The following is a 24,874-nucleotide window of genomic DNA, read 5'->3' as shown; positions in this document are numbered from 1 at the left end:
GTGGTACCAAGCCCCCAGGTCGTAAGCAGTTGTCAGTCATAAAGGGATTGAAAGTTCTTGTTAATTGAATTGATTAAAGAGAATCAACGTTGTCATGCAGAGACTGATACTGTAATTTTTATGAAATTTGGAGCTTATTTCTGTCTTGCTATCTCTTCAGCCTGATCTAGTTTTAGACTCAGAGAATCACATAGGCAGTGCTTGACTTTTTCCATTCAGCATAGAAAGTTAAGTGAGCTGCTTGATAAAATATTAACTAAATTTGTATGACTTCTTGACTGTTATAAGTGCAGGACATTTATCATATAAGCACCATTTTCCTGAGTTTTGTGTTACTAAATATTTTATCTTACTCCACCACTGCGTAAAATCTTTGAACAGAAAACGCATACCGTATATTAAACCCATTCACGTGTTGTGATAGAACGCCAGCTTAACGCGTCATACATCAGAGTTTGTTCAACAGCTTTTGCATAAGCCAGAAGCACTTAATAACGGTTGAAGTTAATTTCACCAGTGAATTATAGTTTGAAATTTAAATTATGCAGGTAGCTGAATTCTTAATCCTAAAATTTAAATCCCTTAACTCTGTCTGTACTGTCATCCTGAGACTTTTTAATAGTCATGAAACTGCGTGGGTCTTTACTCAGATTATTTACAAACATTTTCCAGTGCTCAATGACACTTAAGTCTATTGGAGTGAAGTACCATAAGCAACTTTTCTTATTACACTGAGTAAGACTTAATTTCCAGAGTAGTCTGTCTATACTTCTGTCCTCCTCATACAATCTTAATAACTGTGAAATAAGTTGTAAATCGCAAAAATTAACCCGTCTCTTTTATTTCACTGGAAATATGGCTGAACTTAATATTTCTTTCTGTTTTTTTTTTTTAATCTATTTATTTATTTATTTATGGCTGCGTTGGGTCTTCGTTGCTGCGCGAGGGCTTTCTCTAGTTGTGGCGAGCGGGGGCCCCTCTCTGTTGCGGAGCACGGGCTTCTCATCGCAGTGGCTTCTCTTATTGCGGAGCATGGGCTCTAGGCACGCGGGCTTCAGTAGCTGTGGCACGTGGGCTCAGTAGTTGTGGCTCACGGGCTCTACAGCGCAGGCTCAGTAGTTGTGGCACGCAGGCTTAATAGTTGTGGCTCGCGGGCTTCAGTAGTTGTGGCTTGCAGGCTCTAGAGCACAGGCTCAGTAGTTGTGGCACACGGGCTTAGTTGCTCCACGGCATGTGGGATATTCCCAGACCAGGGCTCGAACCCGTGTCCCCTGCATTGGCAGGCGGATTCTTAGCCACTGGGCCACCAGGAAAACCCCTCTTTCTGTTTTTTTAAAACCGAAAGTTCTGCTAATGAAAATTGGGAAAGGGAAGACATATATGTTATTTTAACTCTGTGTCCTTTATCTTCAGTGATGGAATCCACTGACAGCTACTCTGTAAACAGCAACTTTGCAAAATCATTTATTATGACCTTAAAAAGACGTAGAGAGGAGAGATGCCAGCATTTTAAAAAATCACCACTAGATAGATGTGGAAGTGTGACACCGAGGATTATTTTACAGATGTGATAGGGTGAACTTGAAAGAGATTGAGGCAAGGGTGGTGTTGAGATTCTTAGAGCCAGAGCACGTTTCGGAAATTCTTTCAGTTAACGGCAACTCACATGACTCCTAGTTGATTAGTCGCATTAGCTGATTGAAGTAGAGTGGAGAAGAGCCACGGAGGTCGACAGGCCTGATCTACAGACTCCCGGGTGTCATCAGCAAGGTCAGCAGGCGTGTGGGGAGGCGCACAGGCCACCTCGGTGGTCTGAGGCTGCTTCAGCAGCACCGGTTTCCCGCAGCCCAGAAAAGCACCGGTGCCGGTTGGGGCCACGTGTGCATGTGTGGACACGTGTGATGGCAATGTCACTCACCCCCTGGGCTGCTTGGCATTGATACCGTTCTTCCTGTTCTGTGGCTTGTTTATTTCTTTTTTTTTTTTTTCTTTTTTTGCGGTACGCGGGCCTCTCACTGTTGTGGCCTCTCCCGTTGCGGAGCACAGGCTCTGGACGCGCAGGCTCAGCGGCCATGGCTCACGGACCCAGCCGCTCTGCAGCATGTGAGATCTTCCCGGACCAGGGCACGAACCCATGTCCCCTGCATCGGCAGGCTGACTCTCAACCACTGTGCCACCAGGGAAGCCCTTTGTGTATTTTGTTTGTTTGTTTCTTTTTTGGTTTCTTTTTTATTGTCAAAGTTAATAACGAGTTGAGATGACTCAGGGGCTAGTGGAGACTGGCTTAAGAGAGAGAGGATGGTGAAGAGGGGGAGCCCGGACTAGAGAAATCCTGAGGAATTAGCCGAGGACATGGAGACCAGGCAAGTCCCAGCTGACCTTTAACATAGACAGAAATCCCACCTGCGAAAATGCCAGTGAACGTCGTCCTTCTCCTGACCTGCCTCAGACATTTCAGATGAGGGTTGCTAGGGAATGGCCAGAGTTTGGGTTTTGTTTCGCCCCATTTGAAGAGATGGCAGCCTGATTGATCTCTCCCCGATGTCGAGGTCCCCTGAAGCCTGACTTCCGTGTGTTGTCAGCAGTTGAAATGGTTCCAGAGCACTGGGCTGGGGTTCGGGATCCAGGTTCTCCAGGGCCATGCCCCCAGCCACGATGGAACCTTGGACGTGCCTTTTAGATGCGCAAGAATCCTCTCCCAAGTCTGAAACGTGAAGGGTTGGAAGAGGTTTCTGGGCCATTTGGTTGTTGAAGTGTCTGTGCTAGCTTCTCTCGAGGCTGCATTTAGTACTTGGGGTCAGGGGCTCGAGCCTGGGAAGCTTCAACATCTTCCTCTCCATGGTGGGTGACCGTCCCACCCAGCGAATGAGCATGCTGTTCCCCACCTTCCCCACCCAAACCTCCTGCACTAACCTCCCTTGCATGACCTAGCGTCTGGCATACGGTAGGCGCTCAGGATGATTTTATCGAGCGATGGGTTTTGCTTACTGTTGGAAGGTGCTCTTGCGCTTTCTTTCATGCTCATGGATTTCTGAGGCTGCCAGTGTCGACTGTTAGCTGGTGGTAGGCATCACAGTCACGCTAAGTCACGAGACCCCTCTTCTGTGGCTGGCGCCTAAAATTTCTATTCATGAAAGATGCATCCACTAGATTAAAACTTTTAAATGTTGTTAATGCTTTAAATATTTTTTTAATTAAAAAAATTTATTTTTACTAGTTTTAATTAAAAAAATGTTTTTGAAGTATAGTTGATCTACAGTGCTGCATTCATTTCAGGTGTACAGCAAAGTGATTTGTTAATGCTTTTTTGCAGGGGACTTGCCCCTCAGAATAAGCCAGAGCTGCAGAAAGTGATGGAAAAGAGAAAACGGGATCAAGTAATAAAGCAGAAGGAAGAGGAGGCACAAAAGAAGAAATCTGACTTGGAAATAGAACTATTAAAACGGCAGCAGAAGTTGGAGCAGGTAGGGGTGATTGGGGTGAAAGGTGTTTTTTCGGTTGTTGTTGATTAAGGGGCACAATATATTGATTTGGTACATTTGTATCGCAATATGATTGCCATCGTAGTGCTAACTCACACCTCTGTCGCATCATATAATTATCATTTCTTCTAGCTGGTGTGGACAGTTAAGTTCTAGTCTCTTAGCAACTTTCACGTTTATAATCGTTTTGTTGTCGATAATCCCCGTACTGTGTATTAGGTCTCCAGGACTTACTTCTCTGCTAGTTGTGAGCACGTACCCTTAAATAGCATCTTTCGCATTCCCCTAGCTAGTCACCATTTTACCCTCTGCTTTTACGATTTCACTGTTTTTAGATTTCACATGTGAGAGAGATCATACAGTACTTGTCTTTCTCTGACTTACCTTGTCCTGAGAAATAAAGGGTGCTGGAACAAGCAGAATTTCCCAGACACGTCGGATGTAAATGTTTTTATACCATGAAAGGAAAAGCTGAGACAGGTGTCTGCAGATGGACTAAAATACACTCAAGATAAAGGGAGGGATTCTGTTGAGGACCTAGAAGGGATTCAGGAGGCAAAGCCAAAACCAGGGAATATCACAGAATGCACAGCCCAGTGCTGGGAGCTCAAGCACTTGAGTGAAGTTCAGCTTCACTTAAGACTGTGGAGCAAGTGCGTGTTGCCCTCGGGTCCTGTTTTAAGTCTTAGCCTTAATCTTTAGGCTCTCGTCATCCCTCGGTATTTCAGCAACAACCAGTCAGCTGCTGCTCCTGTGCAGAATTCTTACCCCAGCACCTAGATCCAGCCACGTATGTAAAGATACAAATATATTTAAAGCGGAAACCAGGAGAAACTTCCTTCCGTTGGGAAATGAAGTTGTTAGGGACTTTGGAAAGAGGAACAGTGTTTTTGGAAAGCCTGTCCGTTTGTAAATAATTTGTAAATAATTTTCCTGTTTCTGAATTCTGTTTAGCTTGAACTTGAGAAGCAGAAATTGCGAGAAGAGCAAGAAAATGCCCCAGAGTTTGTGAAGGTTAAAGGCAATCTCAGAAGAACAGGCCAAGAAGTGGCGCAAGCCCAGGAGTCGTAGGTCCAGGCTGCAGAGACCGCGCACCAGCCCAGCGCACACAAAAAGTGTGTGCAGGGGCCTCCCCAGTACTTAACCTCAGGGCCAAAGCCCCTGGAGAGAATCCCAGCCAGCAGAGAACTGTTACTTTGAAAAGAGTTTGGTTTTGGTTTTCCTACCATCCGGGTTGGATCGGTTACACCTGTGACTGTTGCAGTTCCTATTCGCCAAATGAAGGACGTTGCCCAGCACTTAAGTTGGGATAATGGACCTGTGTGTTCAAAGACTTAAAAAATAACAACAAGAAAAAAAAAGGAAGAGGACACTGGCATAAATTCCTGAGAGTTGCACTACTTGGGTTTTCTTTCAAGCCAAGTTTAGTGGGGCACAGAGCCTTTTTTCTTTTCAAATGTAAAGAAAATGTGTTCGTTCTTCCTTTAGTTACCCATTCAGTAATGTAGATCGCGCAGAAATGCGTCTGATCTGTTATATCCACTGTTTGTAAATTCTGTTTTCTTGTCCATTTACACTTTCACCCACGTTAGGCTTAACACCAGAGAATGTTAATACTCACGTTGAACACAGTTCTTACCTTTGTCGGCATTAAGATTCAGAAATAGAGTGAGGAACTTTAAAAATACGGGAACAAAGAGATACATAAACAAGACTACGTAAACGTCTGTCTTGATCTTATTTCCGTTCCTGTTGGTTCCCTGATGCTTCACGGTGACCTTCTACTTCAGGGAAGGTCCATCATATAAATCCATGTCTTGCTTTGATAACTGTTAGGGGGTTGGTTTTGTTTTATTTTGTTGTTAAGTTTCTTGCTCAGCCACGCCTTTTATGTGAAATAATCTCCCACTCCTTCGAGGAATAAAAACTAGTCCGTATAACCCAACCTCAGTGTCAAAAGTAGAGGGTCCAAATCTTTTGGTTTCTCCTGAGAGCAGTATGGGGAAAACTCCCACGTGGAGCTGTGAAGGAAGAGTTCTCTGGGTATTTTAATGTGAATCAAATGTAGATTGGTCTCAAGGAGGCCCATTTGGAAGATACATAGCATTTATACATTTTTAATATTATTTGAAGCCAACCTTTGAAATTTTCTGATTAATGGTCACCTAGCTCTTTGCCCTTTTTTCTTGTGAAGAAAGGCTAGTTCACCACTACCTTAGTGATGGTGATGCGTTCGTAAGGATGATGTTGTGACTACTGTTGATCTCTCAGGAACAGCTGAGGGGAAGGGGAGGCTGCTCGGTTGGTGCTCTCCAGCTGGCATGCTGTACTCCACGTGTGAGCCCTGCGTTACCAACTACAGCCAGATTCTTAACGCAAAATCCCTTTTCTATTGCCGGGATGGGCAGGGGGACGTTCTGCTTGGGGTGGTCTAGAAGAATTTGTGTGGATTCAGTATGTTCTTTGTAGAAACGGTTCAGCCGGTAATTCCTACATTGAAGGCTCTTCTTTTTTTTTGCGGTACGCGGGCCTCTCACTGTTGTGGCCTCTCCCGTTGTGGAGCACAGGCTCCGGACGCGCAGGCTCAGCGGCCATGGCTCACGGGCCCAGCCGCTCCGCGGCATGTGGGATCTTCCCGGTCCGGGGCACGAACCCGCGTCCGCTGCATCGGCAGGCGGACTCTCAACCACTACGCCACCAGGGAAGCCCCGAAGGCTCTTCTTATAATTTCTTTCAAGAGTCATAGAAAGCTGGATCCCGAGCTTTTGAATCCTCAACAAGCCTAAGTAGAAAGTAGCTTTCTATGGGAATTCTGTAGTTTTCATGGTTGGTGATTAGGCTCCTGTTCACCCCTAATGTGGACAGGACAAAAGTAAATGCATAGATAATATACTGCTAGTCATAGAACATGTTGATTACACCTGAAATGGATTATTTCTCTCATCAGCAAGTATTATTTGAATAAAATATGAGGTGCTTAAGGTACAATGTTGCTCTATCATAATTTACTTTTGAAGGATGGAATGGTAACTATTTTTTTCCATCCTTCTTCCTTTTCAGAGAGGAAAGAGCATTAACCGATCATCTTGAAAGTACGTTTCTGGCTGTACGTTGACTACAGTTCTGCCCCTGTGCATGTGGACTAGTGATGCAATTTGTAAAATGAAGATTCAGGAGTAGCTCATAGCCTTGAATCCAACCGGATATGTAAGATCTTTAGATTCTGTATCCTTGAAGCAATTCTGCCACTTGATAAAATTCTCAAGGGCCCTAACAGGCTCCTTTAGAAAGACCAATTCTGTTCCTAGAATTTACCTAGAATGCATTCTTCACTGGGAAAAAATAAATTCCAAGAGCGTTTCCCTCCCAGTCTCACTCACAAATCTGCAAAATTATTAGTGGTTAGCAGTCCAAGGTTTGGCCAAAAGAAGACTTGTAAATAGTGTCAAGCAATGTCTCCTCACTAGACAGTGGAATGTCCAGATAGAAAAGCTCTTTGAAATTGCCAGGTCAGCTCAGCTTATAAGCCTGAGTTTAAAAAGGCATCATTCTCCCTCCACACTTTCATACTGTACAGTCCAAACCCCTAGGACTCATGAACATCCAAGCAGTTTTGTGCTTTGAGCCAATTTTTGAGAAAAATGGCTCCGTTTTTCCACTCTGCGGTTTTCTTAAAATAGCTCCGTGTTTTCTAGTCTCCGAGTAGCGTTGCTTTCTAAGCTATCACAGTTGACTTTATTCTTCTACTCTGAAAAATTCTGACTTGTTTGAGTGTATATAATATATATAAAGGGAGCCTTAATGGATTTGTTTTCATAATTTAATATTTTTTGTATTTGCTCTTGTATAATTGTTTTTAATGGAAAGTATTACAGAATTGAGGGTGGAATTCTTAGAACCAAAGTTATTCTTAATAAAAATCACCACACGCTTGGACCATGCACCCGTGTTTGGCTGATGTGTTTAAGACGGTTGTGTGGAATTGGAGGGGAGTGGGTGCTATGTTCGATTCAAGGATTAGAAGGTGGTTCGAGGCTTTCCCTCTGATGGCCTTCCCCCCAAATCAGTTATGTCCTCTCGCCTTGTGTCAGTCAAGGCTGATGATTTGTTCTGTCAAGCAAATTCATGCTAAGGTATTATGCTACACCTTGCTTAGAATATATGGTATTTTAGCAACAGCCATCCGTGCTACAGATCAAAGTATTCTGAATTTTAGGTAGCTTGGTAGGACAGTGGGAGATATATTTTGGGAAGGGCCGTTTTTTAGTGCTTGTGAGCACACATGACGTGTCATAAGTATGACCATGAAATTATTTTGCTTATTCAGCTAAATTAACTTCATCCTCAAAGAAGTCACTTTGGGAAGCTGTACACATGACTGCATTATACTGTTGGTAGAAATAGCTTGGAGAGTGAAGTTTCTATACTTTGTCCTTATTTTCCACCCCCAAATTACTACTCAGCTTAGTCACCCAACTCCTAATGTCTTTGGAGTCTTTTGAAAAATTAAATCTACTCAGAGCAGTGAAGATTTGCTATGTCTAGGGTTTATACCATGAACTCCAAAGACCAATGAAGAAGGTGGGCTCCAAAAATAATTTGAAAAGTGGAATAACAAGGCAATTTTCCAAGGTGACAGTTTTGAGGCTGTCAGTCCATTTCATTGGACCACTGTATGTTCCCTACAATAGTAGTCATAGACTTGAAAGAAGACAGAGGTCAATTAATATGTTTGGTAAGACTTAAAATGCTACAGTACAGCTAAAAGAAGTATTCGAATACTACTTCGAGGCTTACATTTACTAGTATAATGAAAAATGAAGTGTTTTATTCTAAGGTTTTAGGGTAAATAAAATCTTTATGAGCTAGCCTCACAGTCTCACAATTATAATTTCTACTTTTTTTTCCCAGGTGAGAAAATGCAGTCTGATTATCAATTGGGGATGTTGTGGAACATCTTCCCACTTGCCCTTAGATTTCCCAGCAAGATGGTAATGCCAGCCAGAGTCTGGTATGCCTTATCGATATCTTATATAATTAGTAGGATCATACTGGGAATTTTTTCTACTAAGAATCATCAAGTGAATTCTCTGAGACATTTGGTTCTGTATTTTCTTGAACATACTGTTGTGTTCTTCTAAATTTGTTATTTCTATGCTCATGCCTCCTTTTCCACTTGGTTATTATGTGTGACCACTGCTGATGATTACTCTTCTGTGCTATAGTTTCCAGTGTGAACCAACAAACCCAGTTGTCTATCAGCTGGTGAATGGATAAGCAAAATATGGTATGTCCATGCAATGGAATATTATTCAGCCATGAAAAGGAACATAGTACTTATACATGCTTCAGTATGAACAAACGTCAGAAACATTATGCTAAATGAAAAGAGGCAGACACAAAAGACACATAGTGTACAGTTACATCCATATGCAATGTCCAGAGTAGATAGAACTATAGGGACAGAAAGCGGAATAGTGGTTGCCTAGGGCTGGGGGTGGGTATGGTGAATGAGTACAAATGGGCATGAGGTTTCTTTTGGGGGATGATAGAAATGATTTAAAGTAAAATTGTGGTGATAGTCATACAACTCTTTAAATATACTAGTAATCATATAAACATAAATCTACTAATACCTTAAAATGGGTAACTTTTATGGGATGTGAGTTATACCTCAGTCAAGCTTTTAAAAATGTACATATCCTTTGAATGCACAATTAGATTTCCAGGAATTTGGCCTTCAGAAGTATTTATCTGCACAAAGATTGTTGTTCAAAGATATTGCAGCATTTCTCATAATTTCTCAACCCAACTATATTTTAGTAGTTTACTAGATTGAGTATAATACATCTGTATTCCTTATTATGGGCTATAATGCATATCTTTTAAAATAATAAGGTATTATTATTTTATTTTACAGAAATAAGACTTTGAAGCTATACTATTATATAAAAAAGCAAGCTACAGGACAACACATGTAATATAATCCCATTTACATGAAAAAATTAAAAGTGTATCCATACATCTATATAAATGCTTATCGATAAGACGGGATGTTTACGTATCATGTAAACAGTAGTCACTTCTGGGGAAGGGAAAGGAATTGGGGTCAGAAATGGGGGATTCCTAGTTTAATTTGTGTATTTTTATATTTTTAATAATTTTACACAATTAAAGTGTGTTCTTGACCTACCGGTGTTTAAAATGGCATAAGAAGCAAAGAAAAAGCTTGGGGAAAAAAATGTGTGCTTCATACAAAATCATCTCTTAAAAATGAAATGATATTCATGTCATAATTATTTATGTGTTGAGCACATGTATGGTGAAAAATTACAACAGAATGATTTCAGCATTTCCAAAAAGCAAAGTAAAAGTGAATCCGTTTTAAGAAACTGTCAAGAATCCAATTATTTTAAGCACACAGACCTGTAATTGAAGCAGAATCAAAGGAAAAGAGGAGCCAGGGAAGGAATAAAGAGAAGCAAGGGCTCCAGAATGGCAGTGAGGAACATATCAGTTCTTTGTCGGCCCCCCAGTGACGAACCAGAGACCTAAGCCGGGGCTCCTTGTAAGAGATCCAGTTGTAGACTTCACCATGAAAACAACTCTGCCCTTTAAATGTTTCCTCTGCTACTGGAATTTAAGGTAGTGTGGCTACAATATTGGTTTTTCCTACTGTTGTTTTTGTTGGCTGAGGTCAAGGGGACTGGAAAGGTGGGGACATGCAGCTTGGTAATGAATTACTGATACCCTGTCCACACAGTGCCTTGGGGGAGCTTTAGGTTGGCCTGTCACAGTCTTCTTGGGATGTATTCTGTCTTGGATGATAGTGAAACTTCTGTCTACCTTCTCCCTTGCTTCCAGGTGAAGCCTTCATCCTATTACTAAGAATATTTTATTTCTCTTTCTGTTTCTTCTGGATGAAGGAGGGTTACCATTAAAGCTTAGACTCAGCCATAAAAAAAGAATGAAATCATGCCATTTACAGCAACATGGATGGACCTAGATATTTTCATACTAAGTGAAGTAAGTCAGACAGAGAAAGACAAATATTATATAACACTTAACACGTAGAATCTAAAAATTAGTACAAATGAATCTCTATACAAAACAGAAACAGTCTCACAGATGTAGAAAACAAACTTCTGATTACAAAAGAAGAAGGGGAGAGGGATAAATTGAGACATGGGAGTAACAGATGCACAGTATCATATATGAAATAGATAAACAACAAGGATCTATTATTTAGCACAGGGAACTATATTCAGTATCTTGCAATAAACTATAATGGAAAAGTATAGAAAAAAGATACAGATATATACATATATACGTGTAACTGAATCACTTTGCTGTGCATCTGAAACTAACACAATATTGTACATCAACTATACTTCAATAAAAATAAATAAGTAAAATTTTTTAAAATGATTTAAGCTAGCCAAAAAAAGAAAAAAAAAAAAAAAGATTTTGGCTAGCCAAAAGAGGAGCTAGCCAAGAACTGGAGAAATGCTGGCCTTTTACAAAGGGCCAATAGGCACTGGGATGGAGGCTGGCTTAGAATAGAATTTACGTCAGAGGATGTAGGGTGCAGCGTCAATTGTCCTGACTTCACTGTTGAAGTGGGAGGTGTGATCACATGGGTACCACCTTGGTCATTTGCCCACAGTTACTTACTCATTCAAGAGGTTTCAGGAAACCATCACACCTGTGTCAACCAGGTACCAGCGAAGAGGGGGCAACATGACCAAAACATCTACTGCAAGCCAGGGGGGCAAAATCTTACACAGTGAACTGAGAACCAGAGTCGGGTTCATGGATAACCTCTTTAGGGCTGGTAGCCAACCTAGGGCCTTCATGAGGAGAAAATTCACTGTGTAAACTCAAATGAGCGAAGGCAATTTTCTGGTCAAAACTTGTGAATTGGCTTTAATTTGATGAGCTGTTTGTCCCCATTTCTCTTTCCTTCCTTAGTGATTTCAGTGTTTCTCAAAGATGCCAGCTCAGTCAACTGAAAGTACTTAACCGAAGATATTTACAAGATATCTTGCTGGAAGCTGGTTCCAGCCCTTGGGGTGTTTATAATCTTGTTCAGAGATAAGACATTGCTTAGGATGTAACAAATAATAACAGGCATTAAATTAAATGAACTGCCACAAGAATGCTGAGAAGATAAGACCTATAGGAGCAAATTAAGAAAAGAAATACACTAAATCATGTGGGTTTACTGCTACATAGATGCTCTCATAAATGTTCTCTGAAGGGAAGCAGTAGAAAGGAACAGTTCAAATGATGTTTTAAATGAAATGCGCATCTTATTGATCCTTGATCTTCCTTTTTGCTTCACAGACTCTTCCAAGAATAAGACTGGACAGTTTGAAAACCCAGGTTTTTATGAATATCAGTAATAGGAGAGTGGAGTGCGGCGAGGAGAGCACAGCAAGTAAACTCACAGGCCCGCCACGCACAACAGCTTGTAGGGTTGCCAGGTAACGTCTGACATTATTTCCAAAGGACTTCCTGAGGTACTTAAGGTTAGGCTATGGGTGAGTATATTTTGCTTCCTAGCGTGAACCCTGAAGAACTGTGCAGTTTGCGGTGACATGATTAATACCAAGCAAGTGGCAGGCTGTTCCCACGTGCCTGGAGTGGGCACACAGGAATGAATGGCACTCCGGGGAAGCACACAGTTCCTCTCCAGGCTGTTTGTCCGTTTTTATCACAGTGCTCAGTGACGGGGCCACAAAATCATGTTCAGTCCCTGTTGTTTTGGGGCTTAAAATCTAATAAGGTGCCAGATATTATTCAGAGAATCACACAAACAGAATGTGACAACTGTGGTGTGTGCTATGAAGGCCCCCAAAGAAGCAGGAGACCAGGCAGTGAGGGTGAATCCACAGGTCAATTTGCACCGACAAATCTAGCCAATTAGAAACTACTAGAAAGACAGAAAGATCGCGCCAAGTCTGAGTAGAACAAGATTGAACGCATGTAATTGCTCTTTCTCTTCCACATTCTATTCTTCGGACAAGGACATTTAACCCATAATCCAAGACTTGGAGGATTCCAAATGTAGGCTGTTTATTTACTCGTACTGATAAGCTATTCATCTTAGAGATAAGTCCCCTCCTCCCTCATTCTCAACACAACTCATTAACTACACCCCCACCCCTTCTCACATAGTGAAACAGAAAAGACATTTTAAGGCTGATCAAACATTATCCAGCCAGGTGAGTTCTTTTCTGCAAACCTGCAACTTTGAGGCTCTCATGAATCCCCTTGCGGTGTTGGAGGTGATGACTTTCTTTACCGTATTTTCCCGAATGGCCTGCTTCGTACACAAGATCTCAGGGAATCCGGCCCACATGGTATCGATCCAAGCTGTGCTGGCTTTTTCTGCAGTGCTGCGTCCTTTTCCTCTTGTCTTATTTGACCCGTGGTGGCTTTTGGCTCTGGGTATCCAGTGTTGCACCTTCCTGTTCTATGATGGAGGATGGGCATGGGGACCCAGGGGGAGCCCAGGGAGGGAGCGGTGAAGTGGAGGGGCGGCCAGCCCAGGAATGGAGAGGAGACCCCTTGTTTCCTGAGTCCACCCTCTCCTCTCACAAGGAGTCATTTATTGAGCGTCTGCTGTATGCTAGCCGGCATGAAGGCTGAACGTGAGTAGGGTACAGTCCCCATTCTGAAGCTTATGCCCCTTCGAGGCCCTTCGAGTAAACAAGTGTCCCCAACATGAGAGGAACCTCCCATATGTTGACCTTGACAGATGTGGATACAGAAAATGTTGTAGGAGCCGCAGAAGAGCAATTTATGGTTTTCTAAGAGAGTATGAGGGAAGGTCAAATCCAGGTGTCACAAGAAAGTACCACGGTTTTGTCTGTGTCACCATAGAGACACACCTGTAGGCTCACACACACGTTTCTGTAGGAGCAAAACGCAGTGATCCAAAGCCATTGGCCAATTCCCGGGCCTCCGTGCTTCCTTTCCCCAGCTTGAAAATAACCGTTGGACTCATTCTTACTGGCTGACAGCACGAACCAGGAGGTATTTGGAGATCTCTTCCTTCAGTAGAAGGTGTGAGCATGCATGTGCGTGTGTATGTGAGAGATGAAATTCACATTGGATGTCGCTTTGGCATTTTGGGGAAACTCGAGTGGGCAGCAGAGTGCGGTTAGGAGCCCAGGTTCTTGTTCAAATCTCAGCCCCACCACTTTTCTAGCTTTGCAGTCCTGGGAAAACAAGTTCTCTGGCCTCAGTTTCCTCCTCTGAAAAATGGGCATAATGAACATATCTGCCTCACTGAGTTGTTGCATGAGTTACAGGAGTCGACACATGTGAAGCCCGTAATAAACATTAGAGGCTGTTATGGTTGCTGCCCTGTTCTTTGTGTCTGTTGTCTCCAGCTTGTATTTATGAGCCCGTGCGGGCTCTGTCAGCAGAGGCCTGTGTGGGCCGGAATGGCTTCAGGACCGTGCTGCTCACAGAACGAACGCCCAGTGCCCGGGCAATCCTGGTACGAGACCCTCTGCCTCATGGTGTGACTTAAAGCCACAACACCTACCTCTCCCGAATTCCTCTTCCAAAAGCCTATAGCATTAACCTTTAAAATCCTGACCACAGTTTACCTCCATGAAAGTTCCAACGTGCCGTCACCTGGGGAGAGAGAACAGTTACCCTCTGCTGCCTGGCACGGACACCTTGATGCACCCCCAAGCACTGGGAACAGCCAGGACGGTCCCTTTGGGCTGGGGAAGAAAGGAGACAGGCTGGGCCTGAGCAGGGGGGCTTGCGGAAGCTGAGCAGGAACCCCGAGGATCTGGGAGAAGGAGGGCGGTCGTGATGGATGGCGCTGGGGCAAAGGCGTACAGGGCTTGGGGGTTTGTGTTTGGGGCATATTGCTGGTGCATAATAGGTGCTCAATAAATATTTGCCATTGAAAGATGGGGCCTGGAAAGAGGCAGCGTGGGCACTGGCAGGCGTGGGCTGTCTCCAGGGTGCCCAGGGCTGGCCCAGCTCAGCAGACATCGGGGGGCCAGGAAGGGAGGCGCGTGGGAGGGGTCGCCGGCCCATTCGAAGGCCCAGGGACTCCTCTGTCCCTGCTACCCCTTCTCACCACGGAAGGACCCTGATTCAGAGGCTTCTAGGAAGCAAGGCTTCCCTGCGGAGCATCTTCAGTGATGAGGCAAGGCAGCCACGAGAAACCTCTTTGCAAGAGGAAGGTTGGTGACCTCAGGTTTCTGGATTTGATCCTTTCTGCTAGGCTGTTTTAATCTGCAGAATTAAGTGGTCATGAGGCTTAAATAAAATAATAAAAATCAGGCCCTAGCTTAGGGCGCAGTCTCTATAGATACCCTTCCCGGAGGGGGCCGGTTGCCATTGTTACTGCCCTCAAAGTGGTGCGAGATGCTGCCATCTAGTGTGCATCAGGAGGAGAACTTTAAAATTTTAATTAGAATTGGAATTAATTAATGAATCTACTATTATTTTTATTATTCTTTCCTCTGTAGGCCTTAGAATTCTTTTTCAGAATATTCATCTTCTGTTCTTGATCTTAGGTGAACTAATGTAAGTCAAACACGTCCATTTGTTATGCTGGCCTCCTGCACACAGAGTAAACAGTCCTCTCTTCTGGTCCCAGAGCTGCCTCTCCCTGTGGGGCAGTGGACGAGTCCCTGAGCCTCCGGATGTGCTGTGTTTCTTATCCATAAAATGGGCTAACTGGACTTTTCCCGTCCACAACTGAGTGTGAGAAGCCCAATTTCACCCGTTCATTCATTCATCCGGCCATTCCGGGGTGGAGTCTGCTGAGTACCAGCCCGGGACCCCCCTTGAGTAAGGAGGGTGCAGGGCTGCCCTCCGGGAGCCGGTGTTCCAGGGAGGAAATAGATTCACACACAAAATGAACAAACCATGGAACCATTTCTCACGCAGACTCTCTTCCTCCATTCTTTGCTTCCAATCTTTTTCCTTTCCTAATACTAAAATTCTTTCCTGACACACAACTCTGAACATCACCGCCTTGCTCAGAAACTGTCTCCCTTGTCAATATAATAGAGTCCCGTTTCTCTCTCCTGGAAGTCTCTCCATCCTGGCCGCTCCATCGGGCTACTTCCAGTGTTTTGAACCCATAGCAGGTGAATTTTGCCAGGTGTCAGGTGTTCTGCTAAGTGCTTTATCTGTTAATCTTCACCACAACCCAAGAGCTACGTCCTATCATCACCCTCTGCTTATCTGTGGGGAAACTGAGGCGGAGAGAAGCCAAGGAACTCATCTGAGGCTACACAGCTAGTAAACAGAGGTCCCTGGAGCTCAGACCCAGGTTCCCGTGATGGCAAAGCCTGTGCCCTTAGCCTCTGTGTCACGCTGCCACCTAGCTTCCTGCTTCTGCAACTCTGCTCTCCCCACATCCGGTGTACTGGCCATCTGGTGAAATCTCACCGGTTACTCGTGGTTCAGCTCAAAAATCCTGACCACCAGGCTGCCCCTCACATCCACGGCCCTGCTTGGCTCCCCCCAGCCCTAGAAGGGTCCCTACCTGGGTCAGGCTCTGTCACGCACGATGGAGCTTGTACTCGTTTGCCTCGACACATTACAAGGATCTCATCAACGTCTGCGGCGGCCTGAACTAAACACAGTTTTGCTGAATTGCAGTAAACGAACAGCACGGGAGAAAGTGCCCTGTACACTGTAAAACGCCAGAGAAACGGAAGTCAGCAGAGGCTTTTAACATTTCTTTATAAAATGGAAACCGATATAGAATATGAAATGTTCATTTGTGCCTGAGCGTGTCTTGGTTTTGAGTTTAGGCCACTTTCTATTACAATTCAGGATTGCTTCTGCCATTTGAACCGGGGGTCACTACACCGGAAAGTGTTTGCGTTACTGAGAAAGAGACTTGAAACTATCCCTGCGCAGACCTTGCACCAAGGCGAGCTTGACCCTCCTGACAGAACTTTAAGTAGCTTCAGTGCAGTGGCTCCAATTAGGGGAAAATCTCACCAGGTAATGGATGGGACCCTGGCCTACGATCAGGCACTTGGTTCTGTCTGGGCCTCTGCCCCTCACTGGCTGTACCTTCTTAAACTTCTCAGTGCAAAAAGGGAGCTGCCCAAATAATTTCTGAGGTCTCTTCCAATCCTAGGGTTCTTAGATCTTGGCTCTGAAGCCGCATTTCTTGGAGTCATTTAATTGATTTTGGAAAAGCAGTTTCCTTGCCTATAAATTGGAGCTGGCCTAAATTATCAGAAAATTGTGGACATTGCAGAGAAATATGTATGGAAATTGCCCTTGCAATTAAAAATCTAATAAGTGAAGGGAAGAAGAAAGGAGCACAGCGTGTTGTCAGAGGTAAGTTTAAAAGGACGGCTCCCTGTGGCGGCCAATTTTCTCTTTTTAGAAGACGAGTTAAGTACATGAAACCTGGAATATCTTTTTCTTTGGAGTGACAAGCTGAGATTTACATAGTCTGTGACATTAGAAACTACGTCCCTGTTCTGTAAGTAAGATTGTCTTCCCCTTTCTCTGGTTGTCACGTTCTCTCATTTCTGGGCGGATCTGTCTGATCTTTCTGAATAATAGTTCCAGACTCAAAAACTAGCAAGCTTAACACCTTTTGTGGCTGCTACTGAAAATTGCTTTATATGAAATAATTTGGAATCAGGGAGAAAAATATAACATTAAAAAAACCAAAATTTTCTTACATAATATAATATGCTTAAAAAAATTAAATAGTGATCAAAGAAATCTTAAAAGTCCAGGCATAGATAGCCTCAAAGGCAAGTTCTATCAGATAGTTAAATTTTTAACTAAATCAATTTTACACAAACTATTCCTGAGCACAGCAAAAAAGCAAACACTCTCCAACTCAATTTATGAGGTTTCCAAAATCTTGATAATAAAAAAAGGACAAGTAGGAAACAGGAAAATTACTGGCCAATAACACTTATGATCATCGATGCAAAAATTCTATACAATATATTGGCAAACTAAATCCAGCAACATATTAAAAGGATAATACATCATAACCAATTTTGTTTATTCCAGGAATGCAAGGCTAGTTTGACTACAAACATTAATTAAAGTAATTTTCTAAATTATCATATAAAGGGAGAAAAATCGTAGCCAAGGAAAAAGGATCAGTCTAGGAAGCTTAGCCCTACCAGATATCAAGGCATAGTATAATACTCTAATAATTAAGATTGTGTGGTATAGATGTAGAAAGAAAAAATTAAACAATGGAACAGAATGTGGTCCAAAAACCAGATCTACACAGATATTATCATTGGGTATACAACACAGGTGACATTGCAAATCTGTGAGGGGAGAACTGACATTTTAATAAATGTTACTGAAATGATGATTTATCCAGATGGGGAAAAAATGGATTCTACATCACACCATACAAAAAAATTAATTCCAGGTGGATTAAAGGACCTAAATATGAAAGCAAAGGTATAAAGCATTTATAAAAGAATATTTTGAGGACTTTGGAATAATGAAACATTTCTTAAGACAAAAATTGTAAGAAAGATATTAGCAAAATAATAATTGACAAAGGACTCACATCCAGAATATATAGAGAAAACTTATCAGTTAATAAGACAAAGAACCCAATAGAAAATTGGGTTATAAGATGTCGACAAATATTGCACAAAAGAAGGAAAACTCAATGGCCAAAAAAAGTGTGAAGGATGGTCAGCCTCATTAGTAATTATAGAAATGCAAATTAAAGCCATAGTGTAATACCAGTACATTCACACCAGATTTAAAATTTTTAAACAACTGACAATTTCATGTGTTGGAAAGAATGTGGAACAATTAGAACTACTGGGGGTGGGAATAAATATTGCTGCCGCACTTTGGAAAACACCTGTATGGACATTGCATTAGTTTTCTAATGCTGTGTAACAAAAGTCACTACAAATGTAGCAGCTTAAAATATCACACACTTATTAGTACACAGTTGTATAGGCCAGAAGTCAGATGGGCTTGACTGGGTTCCCTGCTTAACTCTCACAAGGCCAAAGTCAAGGTGTCAGAATATATATATTCTTTTTCAGATTCTTTTCCCTTACAGGTTATTACAAAGTATTGAGTACAGTCACCTGTGCTATGCGGTAGGTCCTTGTTGGTTATCCATTTTATATACGCTAGTGTGTGTATGTTAATCCCATACTCCTCATTTATCCCTCCCCCCTCCCACTTTACCCTTTGGTAACCATAAGTTTGTTTTCTATGTCTGTGGGTCTATTTCTGTTTTGTAAATAACTTCATTTGTATCTTTGTTTTAGATTCCATGTATAAGTGATACCATATGATACTTATCTTTGGTTTACTTCGCTTAGTATGATAATCTCTAGGTCCATCTGTGTTGCTGCAAATGGCATGATTTCATTCTTTTTTATAGCTCAATAATATTCCACTGTGTGTATATATACCATGTCTTCTTTACCCATTCATCTTGTAATGGACATTTAGGTTGCTTCCATGCCTTAGCTATTGTAAATAGTGCTGCTATGTACATTGGGGTGCATGTATCTTTTCGAATTAACCTGGATCACGGTTGCATGAGTATTTGCTTTGTAATTATTTACAACACAGACATGTTTTATATACTCTTATATAGTATGAAATATCTCACAATCCATTTTTTCAATGGCAACATTTTAATTAAACCTAATGATTGGTGTTGTAAAAAAGCCCTGGTCATCTAGGAAGTGGACACCAGCATGTCTGGGAAGAAGCAGGAAACCAGGGGCTTTCACAATATGAAGGTCTTGAAAGAAAGGATCTCTAATTTCATCTCCGAGCAGCCTCCCGCTGCCCTGCAATAGTATCTTGCCTATCAACCAGCCCTTCCCGTGGGTTCTAGCAACTGCCAATATGCATTGGAGTGAATACAACTTGACTGTTCCGAGGGACAAAGGTGAGATAATTAGGGTGCATTCACATTGCAGCAAAGGAAGTTAGATGAGATTTGCTTTACCTGTTAGTTGTTTAAATCAATAGCACTGGCCACCATTGTAATAAATCTGTCAAATGTGTATTGGCCTTACCACGTTTGTCAGTGCAAACCCCAGACCCTGAGGCCTCATCTTCATCTCCTTTTCCTGGCCCCTTATCGGCAAGCTGAGTGAGTACAAGCATCTGTTTGTAGGAAATTTCATTTGGAATTCTCTTTAAAAACCAGATCCCTATAAAAACGGAACAAAGGGAGGTTTGAAGGGGAGGAGAGCTCATGCATAATAAATTATCCTTCACTTTTGCTTTGTAATTTCTTTTGGCCCTAAGCTCTATTTTCACGTCTGCTTTAAATGATGCAGAGATTTGTCTGCCGACGAGGGCTATGGGGGCACTGGAGCGCGAGGCCCTTGAAAAAGCTGGACTCTCCCCTGTTCTTGGAGGAAGAGGCACTTTGGGATGCTCCTACTAGAAATGTGGAAGGAGGGCCTTCAGCGTACAGTTTGGGGAGGTAAAATCCACGCAGCAGTGTCTTAATTCAAGCAGTTTCTTCTATTGATATAAAGGGTTTTACCATTATTTGAACAGGATGGATGTGTTTCTTTGAAAAGAGCACCATGGAAGGGAAGGAATAAATACTGAGTAAGTAAAATTTGAATTCATTCTAACGACGACTTTATCAGCTCTTTCCCTCCAGACACTGGCCATGCCCCGTGTTACTCTGTAGCCCCAGTGCCTGGTGTGGTGCCTGGAGCTGCTGGTGGGCACTCACTGAATCACAGTGACTGAATGAATGAATGAGGTGAACGTTGGGTCCAGCATCCAGGCTTTGATTAGTACTCTTCCCTGACCACACTTTCAGGATCCCTGTATCAAGAGACTTTCCCCCCAGCTTGTTATTCTCTGAATTTTGAATGGAAAAGCAGTCACAGTTTTCTACTGCACCAATCACTAAAGTCATCAGTAACCTGAGGCTGAGCTTCTGGTATTAAGATCTTAAAGACTCAAGACTCTTTGTATTTCATTTCATATCTGAAATGAAAAGTTAAGTTGTGCTAATTCGTGTAGAATAGCACATCACATATCTTTTCCCGTAAAATGAGGTTATCAAACGAAATGTAAACATAACGGAGGAGCTTAGACGGCCTATCAAGGTAATTTAAAGAGATATCCTGTACTATTAGGCTGCAAAGCCTTGGATCCCTTCCTTGATGGTTGTCAAAGCCAATTCCTATGTCCTGAGAATAAAAGAAAAGAAGCATCTGTCCATAGAGGTCACTCATCATGTTTCCCAGCCATAAATTTCTGTGATACAGAACCATAAGAGTAGGAATTTAAGCCAATGTGTAGTTAGTGAGAAATAGTTTTTCTTTTTGTTAGGCTGTATATGAAGCTGAGGGATTCTGAAACTGGTCTGCCTGCACTGCAGGCACACAGGTCTGGAGGTCAAGCACAGATGCCCTCCTTAGAAGCACAGAACAAGGGCCTGCTCAGGGTTGTCACTCTTCTCGGGTTGCCCGAGAAGCTCCCTGGCCCCTCAAACATCAAAGTGCCCAGGAATCAATACCTGTGCTCCCCCTCCCATCAGACCAGGAGCCAAGAGCATCAGTGAGTAAACTTCCTAGAGTGTATAGGAGATGGTCTCTGCTTCCTCCCTCCCTCCCTCCCTTCCCTTCTTTCTTTCTTCCCTCCCTTCTTTCTTCCTTCCTTCCCTTCTTTCTTCCTTCCTTCCTTTTCTTTCTTTCCTTCCTTCCTTCCTTTCTTTCCCTTTCTTTGGTTCTTCCTTCCTTCCCTTTCTTTCCTTCCTTCCTTCCTTTTCTTTCTTTCCTTCCTTCCTTTCTTTCCCTTTCTTTGGTTCTTCCTTCCTTCCCTTTTTTTTCCTTCCTTCCTTTCTTTCTCTTTCTTTCCTTCCTTCCTTTCTCTCTCTTTCTTTCTCTTTCTTTCTTTCTCTCTCTCTCTCTCTCTCTTTCCTTCTCATGCTCTTCTTTCGATTTATAACAAGAGCATTGTGGCTGAATTTTCACACTTGATTCTACAAGCATTTGATTAAAACCCCACCACAGTCTAGAACATCAACACTCATCTTCTGGATGACATGTGCCAGTCAACTGTTCCCCTTTTTACCAGAAAAGAGGCTTCTAGCCCCCAGAGGGGCAGGAACACACAGAGTGAACACGACCATGAAAGTGCGTTCCAAGCTCGAGTGAAAGGCTCTGGAGTGTCGGCTGGGGGAATTCATGGTTTTCTAGGTAAGCAGACATAGCGTCAAATCCTGCTTCATTTACACATTTCCTCAGCAAATATTTGAATGCGTCCTGTTGGCCAGGTTCTCTTCTAGGCATCCACGGTATATCAGTAGACAGACAAATTCCCCATTTTCACACAGCTTGCAGACTCGCAGAGGGTGCATGTAAACAGACAATGCAACTAAATTACCATATTTTGTTGATTTGGGGAAGTACAGAGTTGCACATGAGCTGCTCTGAAGTTGGGAGGCCTTCCTTCTACCATCACGGGCATCTTACAGTTACTGTTGGCCAGTAAGCTGCCTCTAAGCATTTGTCCTCGCCCCGTGAATGGGCAAACCTGACCACAGCTGTGTAATAGGGGTGGAGCCGGAGCGCAGTTGCTCTCGCGAGACCCAGAGTGCGGCGGTCGGAGGTCCCGCCCCGCCAAAGGCCCGCCTGGCGGCCGTGGTCCTCGTGGCGGAGAGCACGGGGGAGAGGCGGGTCCGCAGCCTTCTCCCCGGGGCCCTCCAGGCCCTCTCGCCTCGGGCCAGCGGGTGAGCTGGGGCACCCGGGGACAGGCTGGGGGCTGTCCCGCAGAGCCCCAGAGCCCTCGCCACGGCCGCCCCCAGGCCTTGAAGCAGCAGCGAGCCTCTCCCCCAGCCCCACCTCTGCGACCTGATGGCGGCGGCAGCGGTCTCCACGGGCCGCGGTCCACGGAGGCCTCAGCAGCTGGAGTATATGGACACTGCCAGTAAGGTAACAGCTTCAACCAGCTTCAGTCTCTCCATTCACGTTTCAGAAATTGGTCCAACTTAGATCAGTTGTCTACCCCTAGGGGGTCGCCAGGCGTCAGGGTTAAGTTGCAAGGACGTTACACGTCATGACCTCAGGTTCACCTCTGTGTTTGGGGCGCTTCTCAAAGAAGGACAATTGTCGTGAGCTGGGGATTAACCTGATTGGTATTTGCTACAACACGTATTTCTATGGCTCCTATACAAACGATTCTCTCCAGTTTAAATGAAAAGCTTGAGGACCAGCCGGCTCCCCCCTCAGCGATAATGGCTGCGCAGGGTCTGGGGCCCTGGCCCTGAGGGTGCCGCCAGCTGAGAGCTGCCTCTTCAGCCGGCCTGGGCACTGGAGGGAAGACCTAGACAGGGTGCTGGACGAGCGCTCCGGGGCAGGGTCCCCGGCCCGACCTGAGACCCTCTCCTCTTAGCCAGGACCTGGACCTAGGAGGGGGAAAGTTGAGCCGTGGGACCTTGCCCTTTCTTGTGAGAACGGAGAATAACATTTGTTTTGGTGGAGGTTTACAGGAACATCGTGACCTGACCGTGACCTGACCTCAAGAACAAAGGCTCTGAAACCAAGAAGTTAGCAACAACTCACCACACCCTTCCCTCACCTTTCCTATAAAAGGGCTTTGCTGAAAGCTTTCGGGGAGTTGGGGGTTTTTAACGCATGAGCCACTTGTCTCCTTGCATGGCCCTGCATTAAACCTTGCTCTGCTCCAAACTCTGACAGTTTGGTATTGTTTGGCCTCCCTGTGCGTGGGGCATATGGACTTGTGTTTGATAACAGCTGTTCGTAATATTGTTGCTACTTCAATCTGGTCATGCACATTGTTGATACTCTATGCATAGGATTTTATTTGCTACTTAAAATGTCTTTAGAAAGATTCTGTGGTGATTCGGCATTGAAACAAAAAGTTATGTACACAAAAAGTCACGGGAACCAAGAAGCAAATATTGAGTCTTGGAAGAATGACCGCAATTCCGTATTTTCTTATAAACAACCAGCAGTGTTTTGACACCTTAAGAAAGGAAGATACCTCGAAGTAGACGTAGCCATATCATGTTTTATTAGCGAGTTGTACTTGCAAATGGATTGCCTATCACATGCCAAGGGTTTTGACCAGAGGCTGAAGACATCGCTTAAAACTTCTGAATTACACAAAGAAACCTGAGCAGTGTGGCCTAAAATTAAGGCCTTGACTTGGCTGGCAAGTCTTCTCATTTAGTGACACACTACCTAATGGTGTGTCTTAAAATTCTTGCTGCCTTCGATGAAATGTGATGCTTTGAGTGTAAGAAGTGTTGTGCAGGAGAATAACACAGGAAGGTGCCATTGTAAATGGCATGGATTCGGAAGTGCTTGCTGAGAAGGTGACATTGGAGCCAAGACCTGGAGGAGGTCAAGGAAAAGCCATGCTTCCTTTCAGGGGAAGAGTGTTTGGAGAAGAATGACTAAAAAAATAAAGACTTAAGGGCATACTCCAGCCAAATACAAAATAAAGCTCTCGCTGGGGGATGTACGTTCCAGGAAGACAGAGACTGTGAGCTTGTGGCTGTTCGATCTCCCTGCAGGTCAATATTTGTGGATTAAGTGAATGAACTCAGAAAAGGGAAAGGAACGCTATAGTGAGTGATGAAACATTAGCATTTAAAGTTACATTTAAATAATTGCTGTTAATGTAGTCATGAGGTTTAATACTGTTATGGTCTGAATGTTTGTGTTCCCCTCAAATTCATATGATGGAATCCTAACCCCCAAGGTGATGGTATTAGGAGGTGGGGTCTTTGGGGGTGATTAGGTCATGAGGGTGGAGCCCTCATAAATGGGATTAGTGTGCTTATAAAAGAGACCCCACAGAGCTCCCTAGTTTCTTCTGCCATGTGAGGATAAAAGAAGTCCGTGACCCAGAAGAGGGCCTTCATCTGCTCATGCTGGCTCCCTGATCTTGGACTTTCAGCTTCCAGAACTGTGAGAAATAAATTTCTGTTGTTTATCTCTCTTGCCACCCAGTCTGTGGCATCTTGTTACAGCAGACCCAACAGACTAAGACAAACACATTTTTAAAGGATTTAAAAAACTAAACAGTGTATGTCCCTAGAGAACTGCAAATTAAAACAACAGCTAGATACCATCATACACCATTAGAATGGCAGAAATGCCAGATACTGAGGATCCCACGTGCTGGTGATCACGTGGAGCAGAAGAAACTCTCGTCTGTCGCTGGTGGGAATGCAAAACGGTGCGGCCGCTTTGGAAGTTCAGCAGCTTCTTACAAAACTAAACATAATCTTACCATGCAATCTAGCAATTGCACTCCTTGGTATTTATCCAAATGAATTGAAATTTTATGTCCACACATCCTCAGGAAAACCTGCACGTGGATGTTTATGGCAGCTTTATTTACAATTGCCGAAA

At 43.5% G+C, this 24,874-nt stretch overlaps 1 protein-coding gene and 1 long non-coding RNA gene across 5 annotated transcripts in view; both read left to right on the top strand.

Moving 5' to 3' along the window:
• Nucleotides 1-5,959, top strand: part of FAM107B (family with sequence similarity 107 member B) — a 217,220-nt gene extending 211,261 nt beyond the window's left edge. For all 4 annotated transcript variants that reach the window (XM_027121916.1, XM_027121917.1, XM_027121919.1 and 1 more), the window contains 2 exons: nt 3,314-3,464; nt 4,437-5,959. In XM_027121916.1, coding sequence (XP_026977717.1) covers nt 3,314-3,464; nt 4,437-4,553 — 268 coding nt within the window. In that variant the 3' untranslated portion in view covers nt 4,554-5,959. The remainder of the gene's footprint in view (nt 1-3,313; nt 3,465-4,436) is intronic.
• A 13,002-nt stretch (nt 5,960-18,961) lies between these two features.
• Nucleotides 18,962-23,193, top strand: LOC113628364 (uncharacterized). Its single transcript, XR_003436028.1, has 2 exons — nt 18,962-21,047; nt 21,567-23,193. It is a non-coding gene; the product is annotated as an uncharacterized LOC113628364 (long non-coding RNA).
• Nucleotides 23,194-24,874: the final 1,681 nt, after the last annotated feature.

The sequence above is a fragment of the Aethalodelphis obliquidens genome, unplaced genomic scaffold (genome assembly GCF_003676395.1).
Source record: "Aethalodelphis obliquidens isolate GAN/ISIS:26980383/991018 unplaced genomic scaffold, ASM367639v1 scaffold23, whole genome shotgun sequence".
In the NCBI taxonomy this organism is placed as follows: Eukaryota; Metazoa; Chordata; class Mammalia; order Artiodactyla; family Delphinidae; genus Aethalodelphis; species Aethalodelphis obliquidens.
This window is presented reverse-complemented; position numbering and strand designations above follow the sequence as displayed.